Raw genomic sequence first — 14,699 nt, forward strand, 5'->3', positions numbered from 1 at the left:
TTTTCCCGGCAGCGTCGGGCTGGTTCCCTGTAGGGCCGTCCTCCGGGGTCCTGCCGCCTGAAGCCCAGCTCCCGCAGGCACCACCGAGAAGATTTTTGAGGAGAAGCGGGAGCTGTACGACGTCTACGTGGACAACCAGAATGTGAAGACGCACCACGAGCACCTGCAGCCGCTGCTGAAGATCAACAGTGCCGACCGGGAGAAGTACCGGCGGCTCAGCGAGCAGAGGTAGCTCAGAGCCCGGGGCTGCGGCGGGGGTGGGGGGTGGGGTGGGGGCTCCCGTCAAGCCCGCCTGCCGCCCCTTCCCTCTGGGCACCTTTCTGCCCCTCTGCCGGGAGCCGGGGTTGAGGAAGCTCCCAGCACATACCGATGGGCAGCAGGCATGTGTGGGGAGACTCCTTTCTGGCGGCCTCTGGAATCTGGGAGGCCCGAGGGGGCGTGTTGGTATCAGTGGCGAAATAAATGGTCTCATCGCCTCATCCCTATTTTATGACAGTTAGGAAAGGTGGCCACTTGGGTGGGATGACACACGGGCGGAACCAGCCCTGGGCTCCGAGCCCCGTTTATCTTTGCTGCTCTCCCTGCCTTTGGACGGGGCCAGGGTGCGTGTGTCGCTCTGGATCAGCCTCCTTCCTGAGAGGCGGTGGCCCGTGCAGATGCCTGGCCGGTGACCTAGCCCATCGCTGGGGTCCTCGTAGCTGCGCCAGAGGCTGACGGGCGTCTCCTCCCCGACAGGGAGATGCTGTTGTATTCCCAGGAGGTAGAAGGAGATTATAACCCCTGTGAAGAGGACCTCTTTGTGCTGTAAGTCGGCCCAGGCGGCGGTCGTGGGCCTCCCCGTGGGTCCCAGCACTAACGGCTTTAGCCTGGATCCCTCCCGTGTTACCTGCTGCAGCCCAAGGATGCCCTTTATTGCCACCAAGGGCACTTAGAGCTGGGCTCCACACAGAGTCAACCTGAGCCCCAAAATGCTGTTAGGGGGACCCAGAAAAGTTAAAGCAGCAGGGGAAGGTTTTTAAGGGAAAATGGGAGTCCCCGCAGCTGTCTTCCTGTTGGGCATCTACATCCAGATGTCTGCTGCGTAGGAGCTCTGTGTGTCCCTCGGGATGCAGGGACTTCTCATTCCATTGCTTCCTTTGAATGGAGCAGTTCCTTGTACTGAGTATTATGGGCTAATCAGAAACTTAACTCTTGAATCGAAGGACATTTCTTTCCTTCAGAGCTGTTGGTGGTCAGGGTGGGAGCCATGGCCTTTATACCTCGTAGCACTGATCCCATTCATAAGCAGCTGTGTGAAATAGTGCTCAGTGATAAGAACAGAATTGTAATTGAACCAGAAACAATCTTCCCAGCTTCTAGCTTGGTCTTCCTACCCCGCCTCCCGGGATGGGGGTGGGGAATAGCACTTGAGTTAGAACTGTTTCTGGCTTTGATATTGGCTTTGATAATTCAACAAAGGTGCAGTACTTTGATTCTAATAAAGTGTACTTTCTAATGCATACATGCTGTTTAGCTGTAAAAGTATCTGGGAACTGAGCAGAGAAGCAGCAGACTCATCAAGGCTTGACACGGTCTATTGAATCAGACATTCCAGAGCGCCCGGAGCTGCTTTGGGCACTAGGCACCTTGCTCTGTGGAACACAGCTGAAAAGTCCAGACAGTTAATGCCTTTTCTGACTACAGTTCATATATTCATACAGTACTGTTAAGTTCGTGACATTCAAATCATGCTCTGTGCATAATTAAAACAAAAAAAGCCATCGAAAGCACACAGCTGCGTACAGATGGTGGTGAGCTGTGGCGATACCGGTACCTCCAGGCTGACTCCCCTTCCGCCTTCACTGCCCGCTCCAGCAGGGCTGGCTTCAGGTTGCCCCGTGCCCGCCGCAGCGCCCCTGAGCTCCACCTTTTCTGTGTGGGTGCCTCAGGGCCTGGAGAGCCAATTCAGAGCCCTTCTCTGCCTCTAGGAAGGCTCACCTCCTGCTGCGGGCTCTACTTACCCAGCCAGGGCTTTGAAGGTGAATTTCACTTTCTCACATTAAGTCTTGACCTCAGAACTGCATTATCAGTTTTTTTGGTTTTGTTTTCTGTCCTTCTCTTCCCTTTATGACTAAGCAGAAAGAGGGGAACCAAGTTTACGGGGCCGCTCCCTGCAGCTGTGTTTAAACCCCTAGTGACCTCCCTCTCAACCGGAAAAGAAATTGTTGGCAGTCAGACCATCAGTTGCTTAGAGATTTTGCTCGTCGTACCACGGTTAACGCCAGTTTTTTGCTGACCTTAGCGGCACTTGAATAACCGTTTAACTTCTATCCTGTTTTCTTCTTTTAAAAGACAGTCTGAGATTTGAAACCATTTAAAAGTATATCAAGCAAAGCAGCGTAGTTTTGGTTCCCCACGTGCGGCTTACTTGGTGAGCTTTCGTGTCTTTTCTGCCCTCCCTTTCCCACGTCTTGTCTTGTGAATGCAGGTTTTTCCTAGAGCAAAACAATCGGATATTTCAGACTTTACTGGAGGTGTCTGCCAGTCAAGACAAAACTCTGACGGCTGAGCATGCCCGGGGCATGGGTCTAGACCCCCAAGGAGACCGAAGCTTTCTCATGGACCTGCTGGAGGCCTACGGCATCGATGTCATGTTGGTCATTGACAACCCCTGTTGCCCATAGGAAGGATGAGTTCACCCAGGCCCCAGATGGCCTGATTTTTAATTAAGTTGACACAAAGGAATACTGTTTATACTTCCAACAAATGTAACTTTTGCATCGCCTTCCCTCCCTTCCTCCCTCCCAAGAGGTAAGATGAGAGCACCTTGGTTTTGTAGGTCGTTGAAAGCTACCGCCTTCAGAGCTGCCGCCGGTTTGGTCTTAGGAGTTATCAAAGCAGATTCTCTCATTGCCTTGTTGAGGGACTTGAGGAGATGGGGCGAAGGCCGCGTATCACCAGGCGCGGGCTGAGCTCTGGAAACGTGGGGCTGGACTGTTGAGAAAGTCTGTCTGGTCCTTGTCGCTTGACATATCAAGAATAAGACAGCTGTCCATCCAGTGTGGCGTTGGATGTCCACCTGCCTGAAGCAGAAGCTAGACCAGGTGGCCTTTCAGGGTTATTTTAATCAGTTCTGGGAGTCTAGTCTTGGGATCAAATCCCTTTTCCTGTTTATTAGAGTAAATCTGTGTTTTCTCTGTTCACGTAGGTAAGAGACTTCAAAGAGGGACAAAGGATATTTCTGTCACCCAGTGTGAGCTTCTCTAAGGACAGATGACAGGGAGAGGTTGCTTCTCAGTCACCTGAGAGCTAAAATTGTAGAATGAAGCCTTGAAACCTTTCTCTGAGTAAGTTAATGGTGGCCACTCCACGTAATAGTCCTTTTTCTCTGAATCCCCTCCTCTTGGGGACGGGCTGGCAGATTCCTTCGGACCGATGTTAACAAGAGTGTGTACCAGTTTGGAGCCCTCATAAACAAACTTCTCTTTAGCAGAGACGACATTTGTCGAGCTGAGTAATTGGGACCAGAGAGGTACAGGTTTGTTAGAGAGCAAACGTGGCAGTCCCTCGACCCAGGAAAGTAGTTGGGAACCCTGAGAGTGAGCTCCTCTGCTTTGCTCCGGAGTGTTCTGCCCCGGGACAGCTCCTGTCGGCCCTGCCTGTTCTCTTTGGCTGGGGCGTTCGGTGGATGCCAGCTTAGGTGAGACAGCCACAGTCTGTTAGCCAGAGAAGCGAGCTCCTGGAGCAGCGTTTAGGTCTTTTGGGGTCTGTTTAGGATTTTGACTTGGGATCCTGGGTTGTTGGTGACAAATAACTTCTTGCCCTTCGCCATTCCTGCCTGGCTCTGTTATTGGAGTAGCCATCCGTATATCCATGTCTGGGACCAAGTTCCAGCCAGGCAAATGTCCACAGAGATGACTTCCAAATAGATGGGTCCCATGTCTTATCTGAAGACTAGCTTTATAGGGCTTATTGCTTTATTTAAGAATATTTTCACTGTAGCCCCTTGACATGGAATTGAAGACTAAAGAAATCCGCATGTGGGAATGCACAGACATTGATTAATCAAGGTGGCATCTTTTCTGTAAGTACATAAATCACGTCGGGCATTGAATTGTAAACTGTACGTTTGTCTCCCCTGTGGCTTTAGCCTTCATTTCAGTAATACATATGTTTACAAACGAAAAAAAGAATCTGTGTTTAGAAGCTGAAGCTTCACTGCCTTTTTCCTGGAAGAGTGAGTGGAGAAGAAGTGGCCTTTCTAACTTGGGTCAAGTTACGGTTACTTTTATATACTTTTAGTGGTATCCGAAGGCTCAGGGCTTTCTCTGTTGGGGGTGGGTGGTCAGAAGTAGGGGCGGGCGTAAAAGGGAAGGTCAGATTCTCGTGGAGGACACAGGCAGACCCTCTTTCTGTGCAGCTGGGGAATTTGCTGGGAGAATACTCCATTTAAGCACTTCTGCTCCAGAGGCCTTCTGCGTGAGAACGCTTTTGTTTTTGTGGTATTGTAACTCCAAGTTCAGACGTGCTGATGTAAAGGTAGTAGGATGAAGATGAGATTCCTGTATCTCCCTTTGAATGGTGGGCCCAGGCTTCTGTGCTCCTTTTAGCTCCCTGCCGTCCTAGGCAGCTGTCCATCTGGCATCTCTGTGTGTCCCCCCGATGCTCACGCAGAGGTCTGGGCTGGGGGTGGTCCTGGGAGGGGTGCACCCATGAGGCAGTGCCACTCTGAGGTCATACGCACCCTGGGCTCGGCCGACCTTTAAGAGGAAACCCAAGCATTGGTTCTTCCCTGCATTGCCAGCTTCCTGCGGGGGGGCCCGGAGTCTAGTGCAGCGCCCTCTGCTGGGCCGGCCGGCGCGCCGTTGCCCTGTGGTTACCCTCGTCACTGCCTGTCGTCCCCCGGGAATGCAGATGTGGCACCTCTTGCTTCCGAGGTCACAGGTCACCGTTTGAAGGCTCTCTCAGGTGGGCAGCACCACAGCGTCGCTTGCTGCCAGGTCCCTGAAAGGGGAGTTCGTAGGTGAGGTACCAGGCAAGACTCCCTGCACAGGGACGGCAGAAGCTCGAAGCCACACAGACCTGCTTGTGTGTCACTGTGGAAATATTTTCTGAGAACCCCCCTGCTTTTGTTTGGAAGCTTTGGAGAATGTCCCTTTCCCTGTCCCCAGAAGGGACAGGGCTTACTGTTGCTACTGTGGCCTTCTGGAGCAGGTCGGGGGCCTCCTGTCCCTCTAGACCCTTGGACCACCTCCCTCCCTCCCCACTGTACCAGCTGGCGTGGTCCTGCTGGGGGACTTTAAGCCTGATCTAACGCCAAGCTGCGAGCCACGTCCTAACTTGGAAACACTGCTGACCTGAGACACGGGGGCTGCCAGGTCACCCCTGAGTCAAGTTAGAAGAAACTCTCGGTGGCGAGAGTCCTTGTGGGACCTAGAACCCAGGCTTGGGGTTTGTTGATGTCTGTAAGGTACGACAGAGTTCTGGTGAAATGGACTTTTCACTTATGCAGGCTGGGCAGATGGTACCATTCAGCCTTTGGGACAATGTCCAGTTGTCCTCTGGATGAGGACTCTTCAGGAGTCAGAAATGGTAGGACTTATCTTTCACCAGACCAAAAAGTATGAGCCAAATAATAGTTTAGAATTAGCTTTGGCTTTTACTAAGCCTGAAGCACTCTGTAGGCCTGGTGTAGATCCCTGCTAGCGGAAGTGCCTGTACAGCCCCCGGTGAGTTAGGATTGCTGTGGGTCAGCAGGCATCTGTCTCCCGGAGCCATCCTTCATCCTGGCATCATGTCTTCCATTTGGCTGAAGGAGGGACGCTAACTTCATTGATATAGCGATAGAAATAATTTAGCATAGGAATTTGCATTTATAACTTACCTTGTTTTGTCCCACGTGAAAATCAAGATGGGAAATTTAAGTATAGCACAGGGTGCAGATAATTCTCAGTGCCACGTGTGAAGGTTCATTTATCAGTGTAACTCCTGTATTTTAGCTAGAAGGTAAAGATAAGTGCAATCATGGCTGAATCACTGTTTTTCATTCTGGTGGTTCTGAGGATGAACTTGCTATTTGTCTTGATACACTGAAAGCCCTTCAAACGCAATAAAAAGGTAAGATTATTCACCTTTAAACCGAGGCCTTTGGGGAACCTTTTGTAAAGGGCAGTGAAGAGTTAACCTTTTAACGGCAGTACAGCAACCCTCCAGGAAGAGGCGGGGACCTCAGGGACTGTTTGTTTTGTTTTGTTTTGTTTTAAATGAAACTGCAGAGCCCAGGGAATGAGCTGAGGTGCTTCCTCCACTCCCAGGACGGATCATACTTGCAGAGGTAGAGGAGGGGGAGGGCGCTGCTGAATAGAATAAGACAGTGAACTTGCTTTGGTGTGATGACAGTTCTCCAACAGGCAAGGTTAGTATGGGGACTGGCGTGTCTCACACGGGCTTTCATCTCCCCGTTAGGTTCCTGGCTGGTGGGCTCAGACTCTGCGAAAGGGCCAGTCCTCGGGTCTTTTCCCTGCATTCCTGCTGTACTTAGTGCCCTGCAGTGAGGATCCTGCAGACCTGGGGCTCACTCCAGCAGGCCAGTCCGTCCCCTCTCATTTCAGGAAAGCCCTTTTGTGATTCAGGTAGGGGAAGAGGAGTTCAGGGCTCCTTTTACTCCCAAGTCATGGATTTTTAATATTCCATTTGTATTACCAGTATACCTCTGTTCCCCGGAGCTACTGGGGTGGAGTGCTGTGGAAAAAGGCTAACTGTGAATTTAGTTCATGTTTTTCTTATAAGAAATGGAAGTTTATTTTTATATCGATATTACTATGTGATGAATTGAGTATGCAGATGTTGGAAGGAAATTTCAAAACTATAATCCTAGAAGAAACGGGCAGTATTGCAATTTGGAAGCAGCTGAGACCCCATAAGAGTTTTGTTATTTAAATGTTTGGGTGGGTGAATAAGGACTGTCCTGTGAAATCTAACACAGCCTCTTGAGGAGATAAAGTTGACAGTCCGATGGAGGATGACACACATTCACCAACCTTAAGTAAGATTCTTGTATGAGAGGGGGTGAATGTGATCATGCTGGAGGCGGGTGAGAGGCAGGGGTACTTTTATAACTGGCACTTCGACTCATTTGTGGAGCTGGAACACAGGGGCCACTTGGTGAACCTGCACATTTAGAAGGGAAGTAAGAATTCTCCAGAGCTAGAGAAATGATGACGGAGAAGTAAAGCCCTGCTTTCATCTCTTTAGCATTTATTCTAGAAGCTCAGCGTAGTGGGCTTCTAGAGGTAATAGGATCTAAATTCAGAACATTTATTTAACTACCATGGAAGGCTAGGTATGCATGACCTCTGTTGGCTGTGGAATGCCTCTTTAGACTCATGGTCCATGTACTCTGCTTTCTGGGGACCGCTGGGGGATGCAGGGGTGGGGTGCAGGGTGTTACGAACTAGCTGGAGATGATCCACGAAATGACAAATCCACGCACGGGTCACTGAGTTCACTGGTTGTTAACATGTACCATTGACACTGGAGTGAAAACTCCTTCCTTTGGCCAAATCAAGCAAAGATAAAAGTCTCAAAACATCTTGAAGGCAGCATCAGGAAATGAGTTTCGGTCTAGCCCTCCAAGACCCGTGAGGAAAGCTGCAGATTCTGTGCTTCTGAACAGACGGGGTAGGAGACTTCAGGGGTACGGAGTAGACGAAGAACAAACTAACCTCCTTTGTTTATCCCAAGCTTGTTGGCTAAATTTTTTGTAGGTCTGAGAGAGAAACCTTTTTTGAAAAAGAAACAGTTGTAAGCCTTGGGAACAGTTCTGTTTTTGCCAAGTTAGGATCAGCATAGTCTCCCTGTCGCCTTAAACATCAAACCCCTACTTTGATTACTACCCCAGTGCAAGAGTTACAGCAATAAGAGAAACGGAATCTGTTTTTGTTTCAAGTGTTTACCTCATAGTATGAAATTAGTAAGACAGTTCATAGATCTCACCCTGAATATACTGCATCTGGGTGTGTTGTTCTCTCTCTTCAATGGTGATCATTTTAAAGGCCTAAAGGAAGCTGGGGTTCATCCCGAAGAGTAAATGTTTCTTGAATTGATTTTGTTCTGTGGTACAAATAACATCTGTGTATATCATATGTGTATATATCTGAACCAAGTTGTATGCAGAGAGGTTGATATAACTATATTTACAGAAGACAGTTTTTACAATTAAAATTCACATTTTAACATGAACATGTGTGCTGCAGTCCTTCACTTGGTCCAAGAAATACGGCTTGTGGTAGGAAGCAGCAACAGCCCAGGGCACGAGCAGAATCCGTGGCGCGCAGCGCTGACCTCGCTTACGGTGATGATGGAAGAAACCAGAGCTGGTGCCTGTCCTCCTTGAGGCCACGGTCTGGATACACATTCTCCAGGTAATGGAAACCGAAGTTGGAAATAACCGTCCCCGTTCCATCAGAAAAGCCAGGACTGTGCACCCTCCATCGTATCAGACAACTTCTGGAGAAGGACCCCACAGAGACCAAAGCTTTTTTGTTTCACATCTTCCTTCTACTTAAGTTTACTTTAAAACAAACATCATATACTCACACACACACACACACTTTATTTTTACCCTTCTGGGGAGTGAGTTATTTTAAGGCAGTAGAGACTCAGTTCCTAACATTGTTAGCTCTGTGTTCCGAGCCAGGTTCCTACCTTCCAAGTGACATGACCACGTATTACCTATTTCCTAGGGTTGTGGGAACACAGACAGCTAAGCAGCTGCACGTGTAAAGCACTGGCACATAGTAATGACACCCATGCATATGAATTGGCCGTGGGGTTAAGCAAAAGGCTTTATACTGAACTACATTTAATATAAAATATCTGCTCTGTTTTTAATAGAAATACTCTTGGTTTTTGAGTGAAATTAGTCTGACAAAAGGTTTGTACTAAACAAGAAGGGGGGACTCAGCTTCTCCTCACACCCCTCAGCATTCCAGGTCTAGCTGACGAGGGTCTCTCATAGCTGCTGAAACATGCTGTACGTGGCCCTTATATGGAAGGACAACAGAAAGAAGGCAGTAGATGGTAAGGCAACCATGTTCTCAGTAAATAGTCTGAATCAAGAAAACAAAATTTGAACTAGGACATATTTACATTTAAAAATGAATAAAAACTCATCTGAATTAAATCTCCTTCCCCAATCATATGTTCCATTATTTCTATGGAAAAATTAGAATCACTAAAACACATACATGCTGGTAGCCAAGATTCTGTGCTGGTCTGTTGCACTCTCTTATAGAACCAATGTATGCCGGATTCTCTCGGCTCACGTAGACCATATTTTCCTACACCACAGCACCCCCTCCCCCCTCCTCTCTTGGCTTACGTAGACCATATTTTCCTGCACCACAGCACCCCCTCTCCCCTCCACGGGCAGTATGGAGCAGCTGCTCCTTAGACTGCATGCTTGGACCTGCCTGCTTTTTGTTGTTTTTGCAAAAGCACAGCTTTTAACACCACTCTGAAGAACACAGAGGTAAACAGGTAAGCATTATTTTATGGGCTTTTCAGTTATGGTCTTTTCATAGCTGCTTTATAATCCTTCAAGCATTGATCTTCACTCTCCAAGGGGTTCGTGGGTGCCGGCACATGCACTGCCCTAAAACTGATCTACCCGAGGGTGAGCCAGCCAGTTCTCCTTTCCCTCTTCCCCCTTGTGCAATTTTCCTTCCTCTTTACAAAAAGAAAACCTTACGTCTCATCCAGCTTACTGTGGTGCACTGCCCTCTGGAATATAAAAACCTCAGGGGTGCCAAGGTGATTATCATGCCTAACTACTGAATCCTTAGCAAGGTGGGTAAGTTTCTGGTTCTCGGTCTTCAGCAAACTAAAGGGGGATCTAATCAAGCTGTTGATAGGTCACTGTGATTTTTGATATGCGACTCAAGAGAACTGCATGACATTGTCGTGATAACAGAATTTTTTCTATCCCATCTGCTTACTTATGTATTTACATCTATAAGGTTAAGCCTTGTTTCACCTTAGCTGTAAATAACATGTGCTTTTGGGAGAAGACAGAATGGTGGAATAGAATGACGTGAGCTCACCTCTTCTTATGGAAACAGAATCACAACTAACTGCTGAACAACCGTTGACCAAAAAAAAACACTGGAACCTACCAGAAAAGATACCCTATATCCAAAGACAAAGAAGCAGCCACAATGAGATTGTAGGAGGGGTGCAATCGTGATAAAATCAAACCCCGTACATGCCAGGTGGGCAACCCACAAACTGGAAGATAATTATACCACAGAAGTTCTCCCACAGGAGTGAAAGTTCTGAGCCCCATGTCAGGCTCCCCAGCCTGGGGGTCTGGCAACAGGAGGAGGAGTGCCCAGAGAAGCTGGCTTTGAAGGCCCATGAGGTTTGATTGCAGGAATTCCACAGGACTGGAGGAAACAGAAACTCCACTCTTGGAAGGGCGCACACAGGGTCTCGTGCGCACCACGATCCAGGGAAAAAGCAGAGACCTTGTAACTTACCTGCTAGTATTGGAGGGTCTCCTGCAGAGGTGGGAGGCGGCTGTGGCTCACTGTGGGGACAAGGACACTGGCAGCAGTCGTTCTGGAGAGTATTCATTGATATGAGCCCTCTTGGAGGCCACCATTTTCTCACCAAGACCTCGCCCCACCCAACAGCCAGTGCTAGGACGCCTCAGGCCAAACAACCAACAGGGTGGGGAACACAGCCCCACCCATCAACAGGTAGGCTACTTAAAGTCCTGCTGAGAACACAGCTGCCCGATAAACACAACCCCTGACACTGGCCTTGCCCACCAGAGGGACAAGACCCAGGTCCACCCACAAGTGGGCAGGCACCAGTCCCTCCCACGAGGAAGCCTGCACAAGCCTCTTAGACAGCCTCAGCCACCAGGGGGCAGACCGCACAAGGAAGAACTACAACTCTGCAGCCTGCAGAATGGAAACCGCAGTCACAAAGTTAGACATTTAAAATGAGATGGCAGAGGAATATGTCCCAGATGAAGGAACAAGATAAAACCCCAGAAAAACAACTAAGAGATAGGCAGTTCACCTGAAGAATTCGTAGTAATGATTGATAGTAAAGATGACCCAAGATCTCAGAAAAGAATGGAGGCACAGATCAAGAAGGTACAAGAAATGTTTAACAAAGAGCTAAAAGATTAAAAGAACAAATAGAGATGAACAATACAATAGCTGAAATGAAAAATACACTAGAAGGAATCAATAGCAGAATAAATGAGGCAGAAGAACGAATAAGTGAACTGGAAGACAGAATGGTGGAAATCACTGCCATGGAACAAAACAGAGAAAAGAATGAAAAGAAATGAGGAGAATCCAGGAGACCTCTAGGACAACATTAAACACACCAACATTTGCATTATAAGGATCCCAGAAGGAGCAGAGAGAGAGAACCTGAGAAAATATTTGAAGAGATAATAGCTGAAAACTTCCCTAGTATGGGAAAGGAAACAGTCACCCAAGTCCAGGAAGCACAGAGTCGCAGGCAGGATAAACCCAAGGAGGAATATGCTGAGACACATAGCAATCAAATTGGCAAAAATTGAAGTATTAAAAGCAACAAGGGAAAAGCAACATATAATGTACAAGGGAATTCCCATAAGGTTATCAGCTGGTTTCTCAGCAGAAACTCTGTAGGCCAGAAGGGAGTGGCACGATATACTTAAAGTGATGAAAGGGAAGAACCTACAACCAAGAATACTCTACCCCACAAGGCTCTCATTCATATTTGATGGAGAAATCAAAAGCTTTACAGACGAGCAAAAGCTAAGAGAATTCAGCACCACCAAATCAGCTTTGCAACAAATGCTAAAGGAACTCCTCTACGCAGAAAAGAAAAGGCCACAACTAGAAACAAGACAATTATGAATGGAAAAGCTCACCAGTAAAGGCAAACATACAGAAAAGGGAGGAAATCATCTGCACACAAATATATCAAAACCAGCAACTCTAAGAAGACAGCACAAATGCAGGATATTGGAAATACATTTGAAATTAAAAGACCAACTTATAGCAGTCAGATATATAAACAAGATTGTTTTATCAAAACCTCATGGTAACTGCAAACCAAAAATCTACAATAGATACACACACAGAAAGGAAAAAGGAATCCAAACACTAAAAGTCTGTCATGAAATCACAAGAGAACAAAATAGGAAGGAGAGACATAAACAAAATGAAAAGACAACCCACAGAGTGGGAGAAAATCTCTGCAAACGATGTGACTGATAAGGGATTAATCTCCAAACAGCTCATGCGACTCAATATCAAAAAAAACAACCCAATCCAAAAATGGGCAGAAGACCTAAATAGACATTTCTCCAAAGAAGACATACAGACACATGAAAAGATGCTTAACATCACTAATTATTAGAGAAATGCAAATCAAACCTACAATGAGGTATCACCTCACACCAGTCAGAATGGCCATCATCAAAAAGTCTACAAACAATAAATGCTGGAGAGGGTGTGGAGAAAAGGGAACCCTCTTGCACTGTTCGTGGGAACGTAAACTGGTGCAGCCACTATGGAGAACAGTATGGAGGTTCATCAAAAAAACTAAAAACAGAGCTACCATATGATCCAGCAATCCCACTCCTGGGCATATTATCTGGAGAAAAACATGGTTTGAAAGGATACATGCACCCCAGTGTTCACTGCAGTGCTGTTTACAATAGCCAAGACACGGAAGCAACCTAAATGTCCATCAACAGAGGAATGCATAAAGAAAATGTGGTGCATATGTACAATGGAATGAATGAAATAATGCCATTTGCAGAAACATGGGTGGACCTGGAGATTATCATACTAAATGATATAAGTCAGAGAAAGACATATCATGTGATAGCGCTTATATGCAGAATCTTAAAAAAAATGATACAAATGAACTTATTTACAAAACAGAGACAGACTTAGAGAAGGAACTTATGGTTACTAGGGGGAAAGACGGGGAAAGATTGGGAGTTTGGGATTGACATGTACACACTGCTATATTTAAAATAGATAACCAACAAGGACCTGCTTGTATAGCACAGGGAGCTCTACTCAGTACTCTGTAATAAACTAATGGGAAAAGAATCTGAAAAAGAATAGATACATGTATACGTATAACTGAATCACTTTGCTGTACACCTGAAACTAACCTCCAATACAAAAATTTTAAAAAAACTTGAATAAACAACACAGAAAAACTGCTTTTTGATAAATGAACTCTAGGATAAAGAGCATTCTAATAAAATGTTGATTTTTTAATTATCAAAAATTTATAATATTCATCAATTGTATTTCAATAATTTATAACATTTATTCTGTACTGAGTTAACACTTGAAGAACTAAAAAAAAGTTACTTCCACTTACATTTTTTGGTGGCAAGAAGACAGGTCCAATGGAAAGAAAATTTCAAGCATAAAAACATTACATTATGATAGTATTTGCTGAAAGTGGTTTGGAGATAACCATACAAGGATAATCGACATTTTCAATGACAAAAAACTTATTTTTGTAAATGGAGGATGACTGTTAAATTGTTACGTATTTCAATTACACTGAATATGTTTAAGACAGTGATGTAACAGTTTTATTTTAAAATATCAATATTTACATGACACCAGAAAGTACATACTTTGGCAACTAACTTCCATGAAAAATTTTAGCTGTCAACTTAAAACTGAGGGGATACATGATTTTTCAGAATACTTTTAGGAAATACCTAAGCAGAGTGGTGTGTGGACCGCTGCTTTACAAGACTGTGTCCTGTTCAGTTTGGGGGACACCTCTTGTAGTAGAACCACCTGGGGAAGGTGGACACCTTTTTAAAAATGCAGATTCCTGGGCTCCAGCCCCAGACTGAGTTATTAGATTTGGGTTGGGCCCCAAGTGAGTCAGTTTTCAACATGCACCCCAGGTGGTTCTCATGCAAACCAACATTTAAGAAGCACTACTTCAGGGGAGAAAACGTATTTTACAGTATTTCAGCCATGGCTGAAGAGGGAAACACCTCAGGTATGTTTTTGATTAAGGAGAGAACTGAAAGACGCTAAGAATTGGAGCTCACAGAGTAGCAGCACCTGTGGAGGAGCCTGGGGAACGGGACGAGGCCGCAGAGGGCAGGTGCTTCCCTAGACTTCCCAGGGCGGCCACAGAGCCCACCAGGAGAGGACGAGCCACTCAGCCCAGGACCCTGCTTCCCACTCAGGGGAGCGAACAAGGTCTAGCCCTTGTCCATCCACTGAGGGTGGGGATTTCCTGGAACTAGCCTGAGGAAAAGCAGTATGTGGAAGGGACGGGCTGTCACAGCAGAGTCAAAGCATGCGCTGCTGGGAAGCTGGCTGCAAAGCTGGGAAGCACTAGAGAGGAGGGTGGAGGGTACTTGCCATGAACGGGCCCTTGGGATCCTCTGACAGCGCTGCAGGGACGGGGAGGCCTTGGTTGCCTTTTGGTCCCAGGGTAGCCTAAAGTGCAGTCTCGGGCGCCCACTTGCAGCCCGCTCACTGGGCCGTGCTTTGCAGCAGCTGCTCCCTCTTCCGAGGGTCACAGAAGAACTGTAGTTTCCTGGGGAGCAGTTTCACCTGCACGGGCATCGCCTCGTATTCCTCGCTGTCGATGCTGAAGGAGCCGCCTGTTCCCTGTGGAGAAGAGACTATTCACAACAGCTCACGCCCACG

The 14,699-nt window shown here is 46.9% G+C and overlaps 2 protein-coding genes across 12 annotated transcripts in view; one reads left to right on the forward strand and one right to left on the reverse strand.

The window, feature by feature from the left end:
* DENND11 (DENN domain containing 11) overlaps nt 1–8,220 on the forward strand; it is an 85,666-nt gene extending 77,446 nt beyond the window's left edge. For all 4 annotated transcript variants that reach the window (XM_060305216.1, XM_060305215.1, XM_030854033.2 and 1 more), the window contains 3 exons: nt 78–228; nt 736–804; nt 2,468–8,220. In XM_060305216.1, coding sequence (XP_060161199.1) covers nt 78–228; nt 736–804; nt 2,468–2,663 — 416 coding nt within the window. In that variant the 3' untranslated portion in view covers nt 2,664–8,220. The remainder of the gene's footprint in view (nt 1–77; nt 229–735; nt 805–2,467) is intronic.
* Nucleotides 8,145–14,699, reverse strand: part of AGK (acylglycerol kinase) — a 92,450-nt gene continuing 85,895 nt past the window's right edge. For 7 of the 8 annotated variants that reach the window (XM_060305213.1, XM_030854028.2, XM_060305212.1 and 4 more), the window contains one exon: nt 8,145–14,660. In XM_060305213.1, coding sequence (XP_060161196.1) covers nt 14,523–14,660 — 138 coding nt within the window. In that variant the 3' untranslated portion in view covers nt 8,145–14,522. The remainder of the gene's footprint in view (nt 14,661–14,699) is intronic. The other variant, XR_009565245.1, reaches the window with a different exon arrangement.

Source organism: Globicephala melas, chromosome 9, assembly GCF_963455315.2.
Source record: "Globicephala melas chromosome 9, mGloMel1.2, whole genome shotgun sequence".
Lineage (NCBI taxonomy): Eukaryota > Metazoa > Chordata > Mammalia > Artiodactyla > Delphinidae > Globicephala > Globicephala melas.